Raw genomic sequence first — 17,260 nt, 5'->3', positions numbered from 1 at the left:
TAGCATGCTTCTATAGACTTTAAAATCTTATCCTCTACTCTCAATTCCCACAAGTAAATTGTACTTTATCCTTAAAGCAATTAAGGACGTCTGTGATCACGCCGAAGATGTAATCAACAAACCACACGCAGTATTAAGCCATCTGTTCTGTTGCTTCCACTCTGATGGAAGTTTTTCTAACTTTCAACTTTTCGAACATCCCCAGTTTAGTAATAAACTTCTTAGTTTATTATAAGCTCCTAAACTATAGGCTAGGATTTAAACCTAAGCAACTGAGAGTCTTGCAGAACTCCTACTAGCAGCTATCTCCCTGAAGTAACCAGGATCAAATGAACTCATGGACCAGGAATCATCATGGTCACAGGAGAAACTGAACTGGGAGATGGTGTGCAGAGTCACCAGAGAGCTGCCCACAGCACATCTGCTTCAGCTAGGGGAGACACTGGCATACCTTTACCTTGGACCTGCACACTGCTTCAGCTAGGGGAGACACTGGCATACCTTTACCTTGGACCTGCACACTGAGAAGTTTGTTGTTTAACCACTACGAATGAGTTTTTTGTTACAGCAATCTGGGCTGCTAGCCCAGTCATCCTACAAAGAAGGTTGGCCTGGAGCATCTGGACCCCTCCCTGGTCCTCAGGTCAACTCTGGGAATCTGACCACATACAACATGGTGGTGATAGAAGCAATTTCTTTTTATTCTAGATAAACTTTAAATAAAATAAATCTTCTTATGAAACAGAGACCCAGGCCATTTCTTTCTGTTTATTGTTGAACAAGCAGCGCCTCGGGTTCCGGCCCACTGTGCTCCTCCTCGCTCAGCAGCTCCTCACATTCCTCGCTGAGCTCCTCGGCATCCCCGAGACTGGCTTCCTCCTCGCTGGAGACGAGGTCCAGGTCCTCACTGAGAAGTCCGCCCTGGCCCCAGCTACAGCCTTCACTTGACTCATCTTCACTAAGGTCCAGCTCCTCACTGGATATCACATCCAAAACCTCACTGTGCTCGTCACTCAGGGCGTCTTCTACTGACTCCTCAAAACAGGGCTGGTCTAGTTCTTCACTAGGCTCCAAGTCCTCACTGGCCACTTCCTCGAATCCTGGGGAGTAAAATGACTGACTCACTACAGTAAATTTATGGCTCAGAAAATTACCCTCCACACAATCGCCCTCCCCCAAAAAGGTCTCTTTCCAAGGTTCTCCTCACCAAGGGCTTTTCCAGTAGCCTACTCCTTCCTTCCCCAGAGTTGACAAGACTTTGTGAAGAAAGAACATACTAAGTGGTCAAGGGAGAGGAAAGTTCCTCTGCCAACAACGACAAAGGCAGTTTGGACGTTCTAAAGTGAGAATGAAAATAAAATGTGGCGTGCAACCCATAGTTCTCTAAGAGATACTTCCTGCCATGACTAATAAGAATCAAAAGACCACTACGGGGTAACTGTCGGTCTTACACTACCAGGTTTACATAACCAGGACACAAGTAGTGCTGTTCTGGGTTAGTAAAACACATGAAGAGATAGATCATCCTAATTCAAATTAATACACATCCTGTTTCTATCAATATTTCAGGAAAGGCTCATTTGTGGATGAGATCCATAGTCTGGGAAATATAAAGGCCATTCCACATACATCCCCTCCACTACTGAGCTCCTTGTGGACCACTATATAGGCCTCCCTGAAAAAGCAGCTGATCACAGAGAAAGGTGTTTCATCTCCTGCAGGATCCCAAAGCATCTTCCTGCTCTAGGTCTCTAAATCTGAGGACCCCATCACCAGAGTAAGAGACCTGAAAAAGTTGAGTACAGTATAGCTAGCTCAACAGTACCTTACAACCGAACGTAAGGACATTGTGTGATCAATCCCAGCACATGGAAGGCTGACCAGGAATACAGGAACAGCCTGGACTATGCTTTAAAACAAAATCTTAAAAATGACTTTTGGGGAGACAGAAAAGGGAGAGGGATTAGGTCTATAAAACTGAAATAGCCTCAAACTCAGGAACCTTCTGTCTCAGTCTCCCAGTAGCTAAAACAAGCACACTACATTTTACTATATCCAGCGTATTTATAATAGATCTAGAACTACTCTGAAAAACCAAACCCCTCCCCAAAAATATAGGAGGAATATAGAAGTTGGGTGTATAAAACTTTAAAGTAAAAATTAACTGGCTAATATCAACAGACTGTAACTGGGTTTACAAAGACTCTGGATGCTGCTGGCCATGCACTAGGTCCCCAGCCCTGCATGAAGGACCCAGTCTGCACTCCACATACCACCAGCAGGCTGCACCGTCACCTCATACACGTAGTAGCCATGGAGTAGCTTCTTTTCCTGTGCGAAAATCCTTACTGCCTGAAAATGGAAGTCCCCTAGAAGACCTACAAGAACGGATTGAAGAAGTATCACTGCCACACTCGTCAAGGCAATTCAGGAAGGAAGTGCCTACCTGACCAATACCTAAGACAGAACAGACCTCAGCAAGCCTAATACATTCTTGCACTACTGATAAAAACTTCAGCTTATCTAATTAAAAGCTCTACTATATACCTTCAAAATAAAAGAGCTGTCCAAAGGCTGGATGGAGTGTCAGATTCTTTTTCTCAAGGAAAACAATCACGAACCATGTAATTCACTAAAAAGGAACGAGCATGTGGGCATGCTCAAAACTTCTTTTCTGTGACAATGCTAGGAAGAGAATCCAGGGTTCATAAATACTAGGCAAGCATCCACCACTAACATCCACCCAGATGAGATTTGAGTTGTTTTTAGTCCTTTGTTGTTGTTTAAAAGACTTATGTAGTCAGGCATGGTGCTGTTCATCTTTAATACCAGCACCGGGGAGGAAGAGGCAGAGGGGAATCATCTCTGTGAGTTAGAAGTCAGCCTGGTCTACAGGGCAAGTTCCAAGACAGTAACACAGAGAAGTCCTGACTCCAAAAAACAAAAACCCACTATGTAGCCTTGAACGGTCTCAAATTCATGATTTTTCTGCCTCCGTTTCCCAAGTTCTGAATTATAAAAATGTGTACCGCACAACAGGCTTCAATTTTTCTTTATCAAGGAGATGCCTAACCTCCTGAGAAAAAGGAAAGTATGCGTCCTTCATCTTATTAATGGCCAAGCTGCAGAAAACAAGCTGTTCTACTCAGCAAGGACATCAGAACAGACTATCCAACATCATTCTGTCACACCACAAACAAGGTGGAATTTACTAATGGCTAACTTTTTATTGTTGTTTTTGCTCCTTGAGACAGAGTACTGCAAGGCAGGGTAGGCTGCCTTGGAACGCAGTATGCTGTTCAAGAGCTGGTCCTACAGCTGGGCATGATCACATCTAGCTGGTTTTAGTTTTCTTAGAATTACATCTGCACTTCAACATTCAACAAAGGATACAATAATGTTCACTTCTATCCTACTTAAAATTACTCATTGCTTTGTCTGAAGTATGTACAAATACTCAAGCACCAAATTCAGGTCCCGTTTGGTGATAGATGTCTTTACCTGCTGAGCCATATTCATATTATATACTACTAATGGGTTATTCCTTACTCTGTAATTTTAAATGCCCCACAATCTTTGTGTTATTGGCCTCACACTTACTAATTTGTTTGAAGGGAACCTTCTGTATGTTCTATTAAACAATCCCTAACTTCACTCGCAGCAACCTTTCTCCTACTCCTAAGACCTTACTCCTATTTCATTTCAGTTAGAAATGAGCATGCTGACACATTCACTGCTTTCCTTCCCAAGGGAATGCAAGATAGAAAATCAATCAAATGCACGCAGGCACAAACAGGATCACAACATGAAAAGTCTAAAACCTACCAGATCCAGGGTAACTTGTTCCTCTTCACACCCACAACAAGTCATGCTGCAGGGCTCCCACCTGTCTCCCTTCTGGTATTACTGGTAGACAAAATTGTCTTTTTTTCCTCTTGTGGAGTTGCTGATGATGTCCGAGTCTCTTCAGCCACACAGGATGTATTTCCCTCTCAGTGCACCCAGACAAGAGGCAGCAACCGCACGTCCAACCCTGACCTCCCCTGTCAAACACTCAAATAGGTCTCAACAATACAGTACATTGCTAGTAACTGGCAACCAACAAGATATGGAAAAGGCATAGGGTCAGGCATCAAGGCACAAGATGGGAGAATCTATTTCCCACAATCCAACAGCTGCTCACCTAACACCATCTCCTTTAACAACATCACCCTCATCATCCTCCTGTCTTGCTCTAGAGGCAATCCTTCTTCACAACTCCAAAGTTGACTGCAGTAAGTTAGAAAAGGCTATGTTTATGGAGCCTGTGATGCTTACACAAACTAGCTAGCTCGTGGAGTGGTGGTAGCTTAGTGCTAAGAGACATCAGTATATCCAAGGTCCTGGGTTCAAATCCTTAATACCACAAGCAAGAAATAAAATTCTTTAAAAAAAAAAAAAAAAAAAAAAAAAAAAAGATGAAACATTTAAGATCAGATTTCCAACATCCTGTCCTGTCCCAAACACGAATTCACTGGAGGGCAAAAACAAATGAACTGAAATTCAACAATACACATGGAAGGGGGAAAAAATACACTAAACTCTTATTGCTGAAGTCACAAATTCAAAAGCTCTGAAAAGACTGGCAGAAAATAACTGATTCCACTGGTCTGTAAAAATAGAGGTTAGTAACATGGCACAGTATTAAGTGCAAAGGGCACACAAGACCTCACCAAGCCAGACAAAAGGATGGCCCGAAGTAGTTACTTACCAAAGAAGTCAAATGAAAACGGGTCTCTTCCACCAAAAAATTCCCTGAAGACGTCATCTGGATTCCGGAATGTGAAGCCAAACTCAAACGGACTGTCGAAATGACTTCCACCTATACAAGCACAGTAAAGTGTTTAGCCTTTGAATTCTGGCATTTCTAAGGAACATTTGTTCGTCAATCGTTGTATGCTTCATGGTCTAAAAGAGAACATATTCCATACATCTGGGATTCTGAACATCACAAGCCCTATTGATGCTAACTGTACTTGCCAAGCATTGACTATATTGAGTGTGCAGGCCTAATTCTTTCCCAGTCTGTCTACAGAACTGCTTCCATCTCCAAAACATGTGAATAAATCATTGTCCATTAATCATAAAGGCTTATGAAAGTCAAAGCCAATAATATGTTTACTCCACCAATTTCTCCATAGGTACAATTTGTGCATATTAGGTCAAAGCTTTTTTTAAAAAAAGATTTATTTGTCAATTGGGTATACGGTGTTCTGTCTGCATGTATCCCTGTAGGCCAGAAAAAGGCACCAGATCTTATTACATAGAGACGGCAGTGAGCCACCATGAGGTTGCTGAATTTGGAAGAGCAGCCAGTGCTCTTAACCACTGAACCATCTCTCCAGCCTCTCCACAGCAAGAATTCTAACTAAGGACCAAGATAAAGCAACTCATCTACTGAGCACCATTTTCATAAGACAGGCAGCTTAAACCTAAATAGGTTCACTGATAAAAACACAGTAAGGTTATCTAATCATAATACATACCTCAACATAAACATCCTAATTTGACAAATGTGTGGAAAGGTCTCACTATGTAAAAGAAGCAGGCTGGCCCTAACCTCTCAAAGCTCCTATCTAAGATAGTCTCTTTTGGTTCAGTTCTTTTCTTCTCTTTTTCCCTTTAAGGAGGCAAAACACAAGGACTATAATCACACACGGTGACCTGAAACCCAAAAGGCAGGCTCTCAATTGACAGGCACTGTGCTGCCTCAGTCTCCCAAGGTGTTGAGATTATAAGCATTTCTCTATGTCTACCCAAATTTACCACTCTCTGGGCTAATCTGTATTGATGATAATACAAGGTACAAACCACATAAACCCAACAAATAAGGACAACTTGGTCAAGACCTATGTCTTCAAAAAGAAAGTCCATTGACATACCTCCTCCTCCACCATTTAATCCTTCTTTGCCGTATTTGTCATAGATGTCCCGCTTTTTAGCTTTAAATTTAAGAGAAAAAAAAGGTTATTATGGGAAAGTTCTTTCAAACCCTTAAAATTCAGTCCGTACTTCTCCCAAGTTTTAAATCTAGGTTCAGAGTTTAATAGAAAAGAGGCAGGAGACTTACTTAACTCTCCTCTCTTTCCTGAAACACTAGTTGGCAAACTTTTAAGTGCTACAAATGCTTGGAGTTGATTTACTACAATACAAATTCCAGGGAGCGTTAAGAGTAGTGTAGAAAGCAAATAAGCACACTCCCTAAGAGGAGACTGTCTGTGCAAGGCACAGGTAGCTCACAGGTGTTGTGCTGGTATCCACACACACCCTGATGCCTTTGCACTCCCAGAGTAGGACAGCAAAAGCACAGCTGCCACTTGTATTCATTTTTTTGTCTTCCCGAAAAGTCTCATTCTACAACAGGGGAAACAAAGTAAGAGCCACCCATTTGTAATAAGAGCCCTTATAAAAACAGTGGCACAAGCTCTGGGGCCCAGGCTCCAGCCACAAGAGCTCAAAAGTCCCAACAGTATTAAGACCAAATTTGTAGGATTTCTGTTATCAGTGTCTTTATAAGTAAAAAAAAATTGATACTTGTGAAGTAGTTTCCTGAACTGCCTTTAAAAGTGAGAAAACAGAGAACACGTCAGAGTACAGAAAATGCAAGGGGTTGTATGCAGTAAGCTGGTGTGGTGAGTTTTACCTCAGGTTCCTTCTAAAAACAGATTTTTAAAGATAGTAACCTATTTGTTGTTTCCTGTGGTTAGTGAATTCGTACCTAACCCTTTCAAGTCAAGTCTCTGCCTTGACTCATGCCAGACCACCTAGCAGGATAGTGCTTAGGATGTGGGCAGTACTTTTCCAGTCTCTGTCCCCAGCCCTTGTAGATGCAAAATCTTTCCTTTAACATAAACACGAACTTGATGGCTGCCCCTAACTGACAGCTAATCAATCCTTCACTTAATTGCAAAACACAACCCTTCTCCTAATTCCTATGCTCTAGATATAAAGAAGGGAATCAAAGTCTAAATGATACAAGTAGTAAAATCCCATTAATAAAGTCCTCCTTCAGTAAAACAATATAGACAAGGTCAAGATGATCAGGAATGGACACAAGAGTTCTTAAACCCAACCTCTCCCTCTCAACTACAGCCCTAGGAAAATCTTCCCACAGCCTATAACTCCCAAGCACCGCTGGTTAACTGCACCAGATGCAAGGCCACAGGAAAATTAAAACCTTTGGAAAAGGGGAGCAATCTAGGTGGGAAAAAGAAATCCTGTGTCTGTGTTCTGCTCTCTGGAAAGGCCTGTCCTTTCAAAGCCCCTCTCAAAGTCAGACTTCTCAAGCTCAGACTTACCATCCGATAACACCTCATATGCCTCAGCTACTTGCTTGAATTTCCGCTCTGCTTCTTCTTTATTTTCAGGATTTTTGTCCGGATGCCATTTAAGTGCCTGTTTCCGATACCTGGAAAGATGAAATGGGTGGATGAGCACACATGAAGTCCATAAAACTTTACTATAATAAGCAGCTGGGTGTGGTAGTGTAGACTGTTAATCCCAGCACTGAGAGGCAAAGTGCAAGAGTCTGTTCTGTGCCTTGAGATCAATTTCATCTACACAGTGAGTTCCAGGCCAGTCACGGCTACACACGGTGAGACACTGTCTCAAAAAAAAGGCAAGGAGAGAGAAAAAAATAGTAAGTCCGGCGGTGATGGTACACATCTTTAATCCCAGCACTTCAGGGAGGGCAGAGACAGGCGGATCCCTGTGAGTTTGAGGCCAACCTGGTCTAGAAGAGCAGTTCCAGGACAGGCTTCAAAGCTACAGAGAAACCCTGTCTCAAAGGAAGAAAACAAACAAAAAAAGGGGGCACACACCCTTAAACCAAGAAAATAGCTTTAGCACTACTAATGACTTTTCAAAAATTGCTAGATGATATTAGCTGGCTATGGCCCATACTGGTTTGACAATTCAAGAATGAATCAATTTATTTCAAAACTTACAAGGTGATAAGGACTTAAATAGTTCAAGAACTGGCTCTGGAGCCTGGGGTGGTATGAGCGAGGCCAGCCTGGTTGATAGACAAAAGGGGGGAGGGGAGATTGAGGAAGAGAATTGGCTCTGGAAAAGAAATTAAAGGACCCACATGTATCTCCTGGATCCAGAATTTGATTGCACTTTACCTTCTAAGCATTCTCTTCACAGGAATTCTTATGAAGAGAGAAGATATTTTAGAATGAATATTTTTGGCACACAAATAGAGTAAAATAATTAATGATTTTGAAAGGAAAATTGAGACTTCAATTAGCAGAAATAGACCCAAAAAAAAATTGTGGTACCTTTTACTAATGCTGAAATCACCTCACTATGGGCAGAAAATGAGCTTGCAGTCATCTCCTTGGTAGCAACTTGGAGCAAATATCCCACAAGCAAGAGACTTCAGTTTATAAAAAGAACTGGATCCTGCCTCACACTGTTCAAGGAACACTAACTTCCAGAGTCCCTACATTCTATATTGATCCAAGTAAATCAGGAAAGGCAGGTTTGTGTGTTTTTTGCTTTTTTGTTTTGTTTTGTTTTTGGAGACAGGGTTTTTCTGTGTAGCTTTGGAAACTGTCCTAGAACTCACTCCAACTCAGATCTATCTGCCTGCTCTGCCCACCAAGTGCTGGGATTAAAGGTGTGCGCCACTAACCACCTGGCTGAAAGGTAGGTTTTCTAAGGCAGGAAAAATAAGTGACTCAAAGCTTTTAAGACTCCATTCAAAAGTGAGAATTAGAGTCTCTTAATTGAGTCTCTCAGTATGAAGAGTTGTTTCATAAGTTGAAACCACTGTATTTACTCTACATGATGCATAATCCAACTTTGTAATTTATTCAACTACAAGTAAGCAGAAATAGAAATCATCCATTGTGGAGGCTGTTGAGATGGCTCAGTGGTTAAGAGCACTGGCTGCTCTTCCAGAGAACCCAGGTTCAATTCCCAGTACCCACATGGCAGCTCACAACTGTCTGTAACTCCAGTTCCAGGGAATCCCACACCTTCACATCAATGCATATTTTAAAAAAAAGTTAAATAAACCAAAAAAAGAAAAATAAAAAGTCATCCATTGTATATAACACATAATAGAACCGATAGTGGATCTCCATGATCCTTTAACACAGTAATGATGAAATTGACCACCTATTGGTAGGAAATATGCTAGAAGCTTCAGAAATTCATCTTAAAAAACAAAAATAAAACCATAGGTTTGAGAAAGATTTTTCTATCACTTGGCAACAAGCTAAGGAAATTATAAAACAAATTATAACAAAATGTTACTACAGGAAGTAACCCAAAGGGTACCCAAAGAAGAAATTTGGCAAATGGGCAAATGCATGTTTCAAATTTTTGCAGAGTTTGGAAAATTAAAGTAAGCACCATACCATAGATATGTATATTGAGGATTTCAACAGGCAACTAACTGCTTTATGTTCTGAAAAAGCTGATTCTGTAAGTGTACATTTATTAGAAGTTATGGTCATTATGGGATTACCTGTACAAATTAAGACTAACAATGCTCCTGCAAGTGTATTTAATAAAGTTTTTTGTATATTACACAAAACATATTACAGGTATATTACACGCTCCTACAGGATAAGCAGTTATTGAAAGATGTGACTGTACTTACAAGATATGCTTAATAAACAGAAATGAGTACTAAAGACCCCAGATAGAGATTACATGATGTTTTGCTAATTATAAATTTTTTTTTGTATTAGTAAGAAAAGACAGCTGAGGAGACACTAGTTAGTAGAAAAAAACTGCCAAATTAAATCAGTCTGTATATTATAATGATGTATTAACATCAGAATGGAAACCAGGATGTAATACATTGTGAAAGAGGTTCTCCTTTTGTTTCCACAGGAGAAAAGCTATGGATATCAAGACTGATACAGATTAGATTAAAAACAGGAGAGACCTTTTGACCCTTTGTGATAGTTCAAACAGGAGATCATTCAATTTAAACTAACCTATAGACTAACAAATGGCAGGGCAGGGGAGATAAATGGCTCAGCAGTTAAAAGCACTGTTCTTCCAAAGGTCCTGAGTTCAATTCCCAGCAACCACATAATGGCTCACAACCATCTGTAATAAGATCTGTTTCCTTCTTCTGGCATGCAGAACAATTAAAAACACTAACATATGTCTTTCATTTGATCAGGCACAAAAAAAAATCTTCACTATTAAAAGATAACACAGTCAGGCATGGTGGTACACACCTTTAATCCCAGCACTAAGGAGACAGAGATCTACAAAGGGTGGTAGATCTCTGTGAATTCAAGGCCAGCCTGGTGGACAAAGAGAATTCCAGGACAGATGCCAAAGCTGTTACACAGAGAAAACCTGGGAGGAGGGAGGGAGGGAGGGAGGGAGGGAGCCAAGTGGTGGGGTACTTGGGGAGGCAAAGGCAGGCAGATCTCTGTTGTTTTAAGACCAGTCTGGTCTATAGTGAGTTCCAGGACAGGCTCTAAAGCTACACAGAGAAACTCTGTCTCAAAATAATCAAAAAATTAAAGACGGTCTAGCCTCAGACTACTCCAGCCAGAACTTCAGAGAAGTCCTGCACAGTCCTATCATACTGAAATTGGGTAACATCTAACTCTCCAAGGACTTGACCATTATGTCAATTTTCTCAGGGTCCCCTTAAAGATGCTTAAAGAAAGGAATTTTAAGAACATGATGCCTACATTTCCAAGAGGTGGGGTGAAGTTTTGGTCATTCGGTGGATTTTGGATGCTTATCAATCATCGTTGAGGGGGTTGGTTGCAAGTTGTTATTGGTCATTCGGGGATTGAGGGGGGGACTAAGCAAAGGAAGTTAGATTCAGGGATGTCTTTCTGAAAAGGAAGAGGAAATATAGAACGAAAAGATAAAGGTAGATTACTGAATCGACTTTTAAACTAAAAAGCAACTAGTCTCAAATATTTTACATTTAAGGTATTTTTGTATAGTGATACAAATTTAAGGTTACTTTTGTTATAACATATTATATATATATATTGTTTAAGATATTGTACTTATATAGCTCATTTAAAAATGTAAAGTTCTAGTCCTTGATAGCTATTATTACAGTCTATTTAGGAGAGTTAAGAATACAGGTCAGTAGTAATCTCTAACAATCAAATTTGTAGCCATATTAGGTATGTTTCCAAGAGCAAACATGTATTTTATATGGATGGTCTTCAAACACTTTAGAGACCTATAGAATATGACATTTAAGGTGTTTTAATAAAATAAGGCTTTTCATTGACAGTGAGTCACATCTGCTCCTGGAAGTACCAATTTACTTCAAAAAAGGATGGTGGACATTGAAGAACCTTCATATTTGAGTTGGCTTTCATTATGGCAAAGTTAGCCACTGGACAAGAAACTGCCCTTGCCTCAACTGCTGAACTGCTGTTCAAATTGTACAAGGAAGACAAAAAAGAAGGTTACTGCTGATCTTTGCCAAGACAAAGTAGGACAGTCCTTCCAAATTCCTACCTCACAGAAAAGTCTGTCAGGTATTCTAGGCCTGTAGGCCCAAGGAGGATATCCCAATGTTGCAGAAGAACACCTTGCATGACTATCCAGGCAGCCAGCTGCTTCTGTCATTTATATAGTTTAGGAAGTTGTTTCCAATGCATTTTCTGTTTACTTGGGTAATATTTTATGCTTCCTGGGTCTCTGATGGGATTAAAGACTAGGTAATTATACCATTTTCTTTGTTGCCAAATTCAGAAAAAAACGTTACGAGAGATGTAGAGTTTATAAGGCCGAGAGAAATAAAAGCTTAAGTTGTTTATCAAAGAAATGCTTTAAGGTCTAAAAAGATATTTTGGGTTGATAATACAAGTCATGGTGGAAAGCAGCTTAGGTATAAAACATTGGATTCAACAAGATGAAATTGATAAGAGCTTTTTCTCCAAATTTGCAAAATACAAATAGACTGAACACTGTGAATGTACTTCTTACTTGATAATTGTTCTTACTGTATATAGTTTTATTTTGTTAATTAAAAACCTTTCCTCTTAAAAGGGGGGGGGGATGTTGCAGAATTTTTGATCACACTGGAGACTATTCTAATAAAAAATCTTGAACTAGGGGAGCAGAGTCAGCCACTAGCCAACTGGAATTAACCATAGAGTAGCCAGAAAGACAGAGACATACACAGGCGGGGAGGGGGCATGAATTTTTCACACTTTTTAATCTGGGAAGTGTGGAGAGCAGGTCAGCTAGTTGATCCTCTGCTGCTTTCTTGCTCTATCAGGTTTTTGCTCCAATATCAGACTCCTGAGTTTTCACTGGTAATAGAATAACTTAGATAAACACATCAATGGTGTGCTACTCTAATTAAATTAATTGATGTGGAAAGACTAGGGACGGCATCATTCCATAGGCAGAAGTTCTAAACTGCAGATAATTCAAACTGAGCACAGTCATCTATACAACAACCATCCATCATAACTGTGGATTCTGCCATGACTTCCGCAATGATGGACTATGAGATTTACATCCTGAAAGAAACTGCTTTCTACCGTTTTTCATCACAAAACCACCAAAAAAAAAAAAAATCATACCGTATTTTCATCACAAAAATAAACTAGAACAGAGACTCAACTGACAACATACAAACCCTTTGAAACATCATAGATAAGAGTTCAACAGAAACAACAGGCCTGGGTTGGAATTGGGGGTGGGAGCAATGCAATTGCAAAGAAATGCAAATGTTCTTATTTTTACACAGTATGAGTTACTAAGTTTTTCTTCCTCATCCATGCATGTGTGTATGCGTATACATGTATGTAAAATCAACCTAAAAAACCATTCACCTCCTTTAAAAAATAATAACCATTCACACAAAAAATAAATCTAATTTTTAAAAGGAAAATTAAAGGTTTAGTGGCTGACACAAGTTACATTACCCAATAACAAATCATGGTACAGAATTATCATTTCAGAAATGAACACTTACGCCTTTTTAATGTCCTCAGGTGAGGCATGTCTCTGCACGCCCAGAACTTCATAGTAATCCACCATGTTTTAACAGATTGTTGGAACAAATCCTGCAAATTAAAAACAAATAAACAAAAAAAAATGAGGTTCATAACACTGTCCAAACACAGTGAAAACTGAAAGAACAGGTAAGAGGTGATTCCTTCTCACCATCTACTGCCCAAGAAAAGAACTTCTGGTAGCCACCCACTAGCCCATATATGTAGGGTAGGACCTTGTCCAGAAACTGTGTTCAAGAAGAATCATTTGCAGCTGGGCGGTGGCAGTCCCTACCTTTAAGGGAGTGTGGTAGAGGCAGGTGAATCTCTTGTGAGGTCAGGACCAGTCTAGTCTACAAAATGAGTTCCAGGACAGCCAGAGCTGTTAAACAGAGAAACCCTATGTGTGGTTGGGGGGCGGGGGGGGGGGGGCAAACACCTTTAATCCCAGTACTTGGGAGGCAGAGGCAATAGGATCTCTCAGTTCAATGCCAGCCTGGTCTACAGAGCAAATTCCAGGACAGGGATACATAGAGAAAGCTTATCCTGTGTGTGTGTGTGGGGGGGGGGGGTGTCAGTCATTCTCAAAAATCTATATAGGAAAAAAATGCTTGGAAATGACCCAATAGCCTCAGTTATAATATGAAAAGATTACTAGACTCTGAGGCTAAGATCAGGTGTCACTTGAACAAAGGATTGAACAAAAAGACTGGCTACATCTGCTTTTCTAGACCACAATACACTTGGGGAGATTTGGTTAATTCCCTCCTCTGATGAGTTAAGACTGGAAGCAAGAACACACTGAGAAGCACCCTTCCTCAGCCCTCTCATGGAAATGGCAGCAGTCCATGGATGCACTTACCCAGAAAAGAACATGTTTGACCAGTCATATGTAACTTCTCTGTCCAGTACTCAACTACCAAACCAACACACAACACTGCCTTAATGCAGACTGTGCCTTCATTTGACAGCCAGGAACTGAGCACAGCTTCCTTGGCCTGCAGATTGTACCTGCCTGGTCTCCACAGAGCAGCACTCCTAGTATGTGCTCTCACTGCTCTCTAGCCGTGCTTTCCCTTAACACTGCAAGTCACCTGATCACTCTCTGGAGAAATAACAACTCGGGGCCCAGCCACTTCTTTCAGAGTTTCTTTCTAGTGTCTAGGACAGCTCCAGGTAAAACAATGTCCTCTTCTTGCCTATGGGTGTGAGCACATACCCACAAAAATAAAGCAGGGTATAGTGCCACACCTTTAATCCCAGTACTTGGGTGCCAACTGAGCCATTTACCAATCCCCAAATTTCCCATGTGTATACCTCTACTTTCTGAATTGAGAAAGCCAAACACAACTCCCTTGTGCAATTCTTGTTTTAATTTTTTAGTGATTTCTTTTTATTTTTCATGTGCTTTGGTGTTCTACTAGCATACATGTCTGTGTGAGGGTGTCAGGTCACCTGGAACTGAACCATGTGGGTGTTGGGAAATAAACCAGGGTTCTGGAGAACAAACAGTGCTCTTAACCACTAAGCCATTTCTCCAGCACCGGAAGTGTTTTTGTTTTGTTTTTTCCAAACAGAATTTCTCTGTGTAACCCCAGCTACCATGGGATTCTTTGTAGACCAGGCTAGCTAGCCTCAAGTGCAGAGATACACCTGCCTCTGCCTCTTCCTCTCAAGTGTTGGGATTAAATACTCCTTATGCAATTCTTATTCAACATGCATAGACTACTTTTAACTAATTCTAACTACTGTTTTTAAGGAGAGGAAAGCAGCAGCTACTGTTGAGAGCCCTACAGGTAATATAATTCCTCAAAGACTATCACCCTCAGAAAAGAAAACAAGAAAATTTTCCAAGAATCTTCAGAAAATATAAGACCTTGAAAAACAGCTTTGACACTCAGAATGGAAAAGCAGAATCTACTACAACAAATACCACTGGTGACACACACCCATGATCCTACCCTTTAGAGGCTTGTGCCCTCGCTGAACAATGAGGCATAGCCTCAAAATTATACATATAATGCCAGGCGGTGGTGGTGCATGCCTTCAATCCCAGCATTTGGGAGGCAGAGACAGGTGTATCTCTGAGTTTGAGGCCAGCCTAGTCTACAAGAGCTAGTTCCAGGACAGCTCAGAGAAAGTCTCTCAAAAAAAAAAAAAAAAAAAAAAAAACATAAACACAAAGCTATCAGATAATATCAAAATGTGTTCAATTGTAGATGTGTCCAATAGTAGAGAGCCATTCTAGCAAGTGTGAGACTCAAAAGTACATATATTAGGGGTTGGAGTGAAGGAGTTAAATAGTAAATGTTGCTCTTGCAGGACCCAGGTTCAATTCTCAGGAAAAAGACAAAGCAGTGAGCACCCAATTATAAAAGATTTCCTTCCTACCACAAAGTTACATTGACACAGCACATAAGGATTGCTAGCAAAATATGTGCAGATAGGCCCCACCACTAACCAACCAAACTCAGTGGATAAAGAGACCTAATCAACTCCCACACAACCCAATAGCACAACAGTCTGTCTACCAGAAACCAAAAGGGACAATTGGTAAACAAAAGCAGCAGGAAAACCAACACCTCTTCCTCCCTACTTCAATTAAGTGTTACAGGGTTGTAGCTGCAAAGGATATGAAGCAGCATTTGGGGGTATACAGAAATGGTTTCTCTGTGTGGCTTTTGTAGGCTGGTCTCCAACTGACTTACAGAGATCCGCCTGCCTCCACCTCCTGAGTGCTAGGATTTTAAAGGTGTGCAACACCACAGCCCAACAAATGCTGTTCATCTTAAATGAAGAGTGCCCCTTCAGCTAAAACAATCTGGGAAACTCTTGACACTTTGCTAAACCTGCCAATTTGCCAACCAACAAACCCCTTGAAATGGACTCTGATTTAAAGTCAATGCCAGTTAACAATTTCTCCACAGGCTTGACTCACTCATTTCCACTTCTGCCCTATGTATCATTTGAAATCACCTAATGTAAGCTCAGGAACTCAGAACTAAGGCCTCCCAGTACCGTCAGTATTTGAGAGTTCTCTGAACTATGCAAATCTCTTTCCTGTCTTCTCAGGTCTGCCTCCATAGCTATTCTCTCACCATCTATCTCTCCATATAGAACACCCTGAATCCCAACTGGAAGCCTCACCCCAGTAAACAGGCACATGACTGTGCAAAGTAGCCACTTGGATCCTGAGCTCGTTGTCTCAAATAGAACATGAACAAAACTTAACTCTTGAGCCTCCCCATTATCACACAGCATGTCTGTCTTTAGCAAATTCTATCTTCATTGCCTCACCAATGTTGTTACACCCACCACAAAAGCAAAGAATTTATTCACAAATAGTACCTATTACTCTTCCCAAAATCTCCAGCTCCTCTCTTCAGCACAGTCCACAGCGTTTATTCCTGCCTCTGGGCCACCCTCTTCTCAATGAAGACAGAGACTCACAAGTGAAATATACTAGACAATACCAGTCACAAGGGACTCTACACTAAGTCAACTGTGAAATTAAGAGAACAATCACTAATTGTACTAACTAGTGTCAGGTATGAGCAGGAAGGAGTTAAAAAAAAAACAGCACATCGAAGAAAATTTAAGAGCTCTCCCAACTTGTATAAAGTTGTATAAAGTTGGGAGATGTGGTTGGTAGGAGGATCAGATTTAGGGCACAGTCTGAAACTTAGGTTTGTAACCTATCAGAGAGACATGTGACCCTGTCTCAGAAAACAAAGAAATGGAAAAATGTCTTTTGGTTTGTTTTGAGTTTGAGTCAGGAGTTTCTCTGTGTAGCTCTAGCTGTACAGGAAATCTATCTGTAGACCAGGCTAACCTCAAACTCAAGAGATCCACCTGCCTCGGCCTACTGTATGCGCTAGAACTAAAGCTGTTTGCCACCACTGCGTGCCAACACTTAACTATAAAACTACCATACAATTCTAGACAAGCATCAACATTAGCAAACAAAACTCAATGTACATTTGCACTACCAAAAATGTAAGCTGTAGTTGGGGTGTGTGGTGAAGCACACCTTTAACCCCAATGCTCAGGAGGCAGAGGCAGGTGGATCTTTGAGTTTCAAACTCAGCCTGTTCTACATTATCAAATTCTGCAAGCCAGTCAAGGTTAGATAGGTAGTCTTTCTCAAAAAATAGTGATGGAGATGACCAAAATAGGTATTTTTTTTTCCTGCTGGCAAATATTTCTACTATGACAGCACAACCAAATCATACTGTAAAAGCTTAGGAATCACAAGTTAGCAA

General features: G+C 40.7%; 1 protein-coding gene across 5 annotated transcripts in view; it reads right to left on the bottom strand.

Moving 5' to 3' along the window:
- Dnajb6 (DnaJ heat shock protein family (Hsp40) member B6) overlaps positions 1–17,260 on the bottom strand; it is a 57,452-nt gene that overhangs the window by 26,814 nt on the left and 13,378 nt on the right. For 4 of the 5 annotated variants that reach the window (XM_048440164.3, XM_048440163.3, XM_085691086.2 and 1 more), the window contains exons 2-5: positions 12,980–13,070; positions 7,338–7,447; positions 5,922–5,981; positions 4,751–4,861 (exon numbers count right to left, since the gene is read on the bottom strand). In XM_048440164.3, coding sequence (XP_048296121.3) covers positions 4,751–4,861; positions 5,922–5,981; positions 7,338–7,447; positions 12,980–13,044 — 346 coding nt within the window. In that variant the 5' untranslated portion in view covers positions 13,045–13,070. Of the gene's footprint in view, positions 1–677; positions 1,101–2,273; positions 2,379–4,750; positions 4,862–5,921; positions 5,982–7,337; positions 7,448–12,979; positions 13,071–17,260 lie in introns of those variants that run through there. The other variant, XM_048440166.3, reaches the window with a different exon arrangement.

The sequence above is a fragment of the Myodes glareolus genome, chromosome 6 (assembly GCF_982192425.1).
Source record: "Myodes glareolus chromosome 6, mMyoGla1.1, whole genome shotgun sequence".
In the NCBI taxonomy this organism is placed as follows: Eukaryota; Metazoa; Chordata; class Mammalia; order Rodentia; family Cricetidae; genus Myodes; species Myodes glareolus.
The sequence above is the reverse complement of the archived record's forward strand: the minus strand, read 5'-3'. Positions and strand labels throughout refer to the sequence as shown.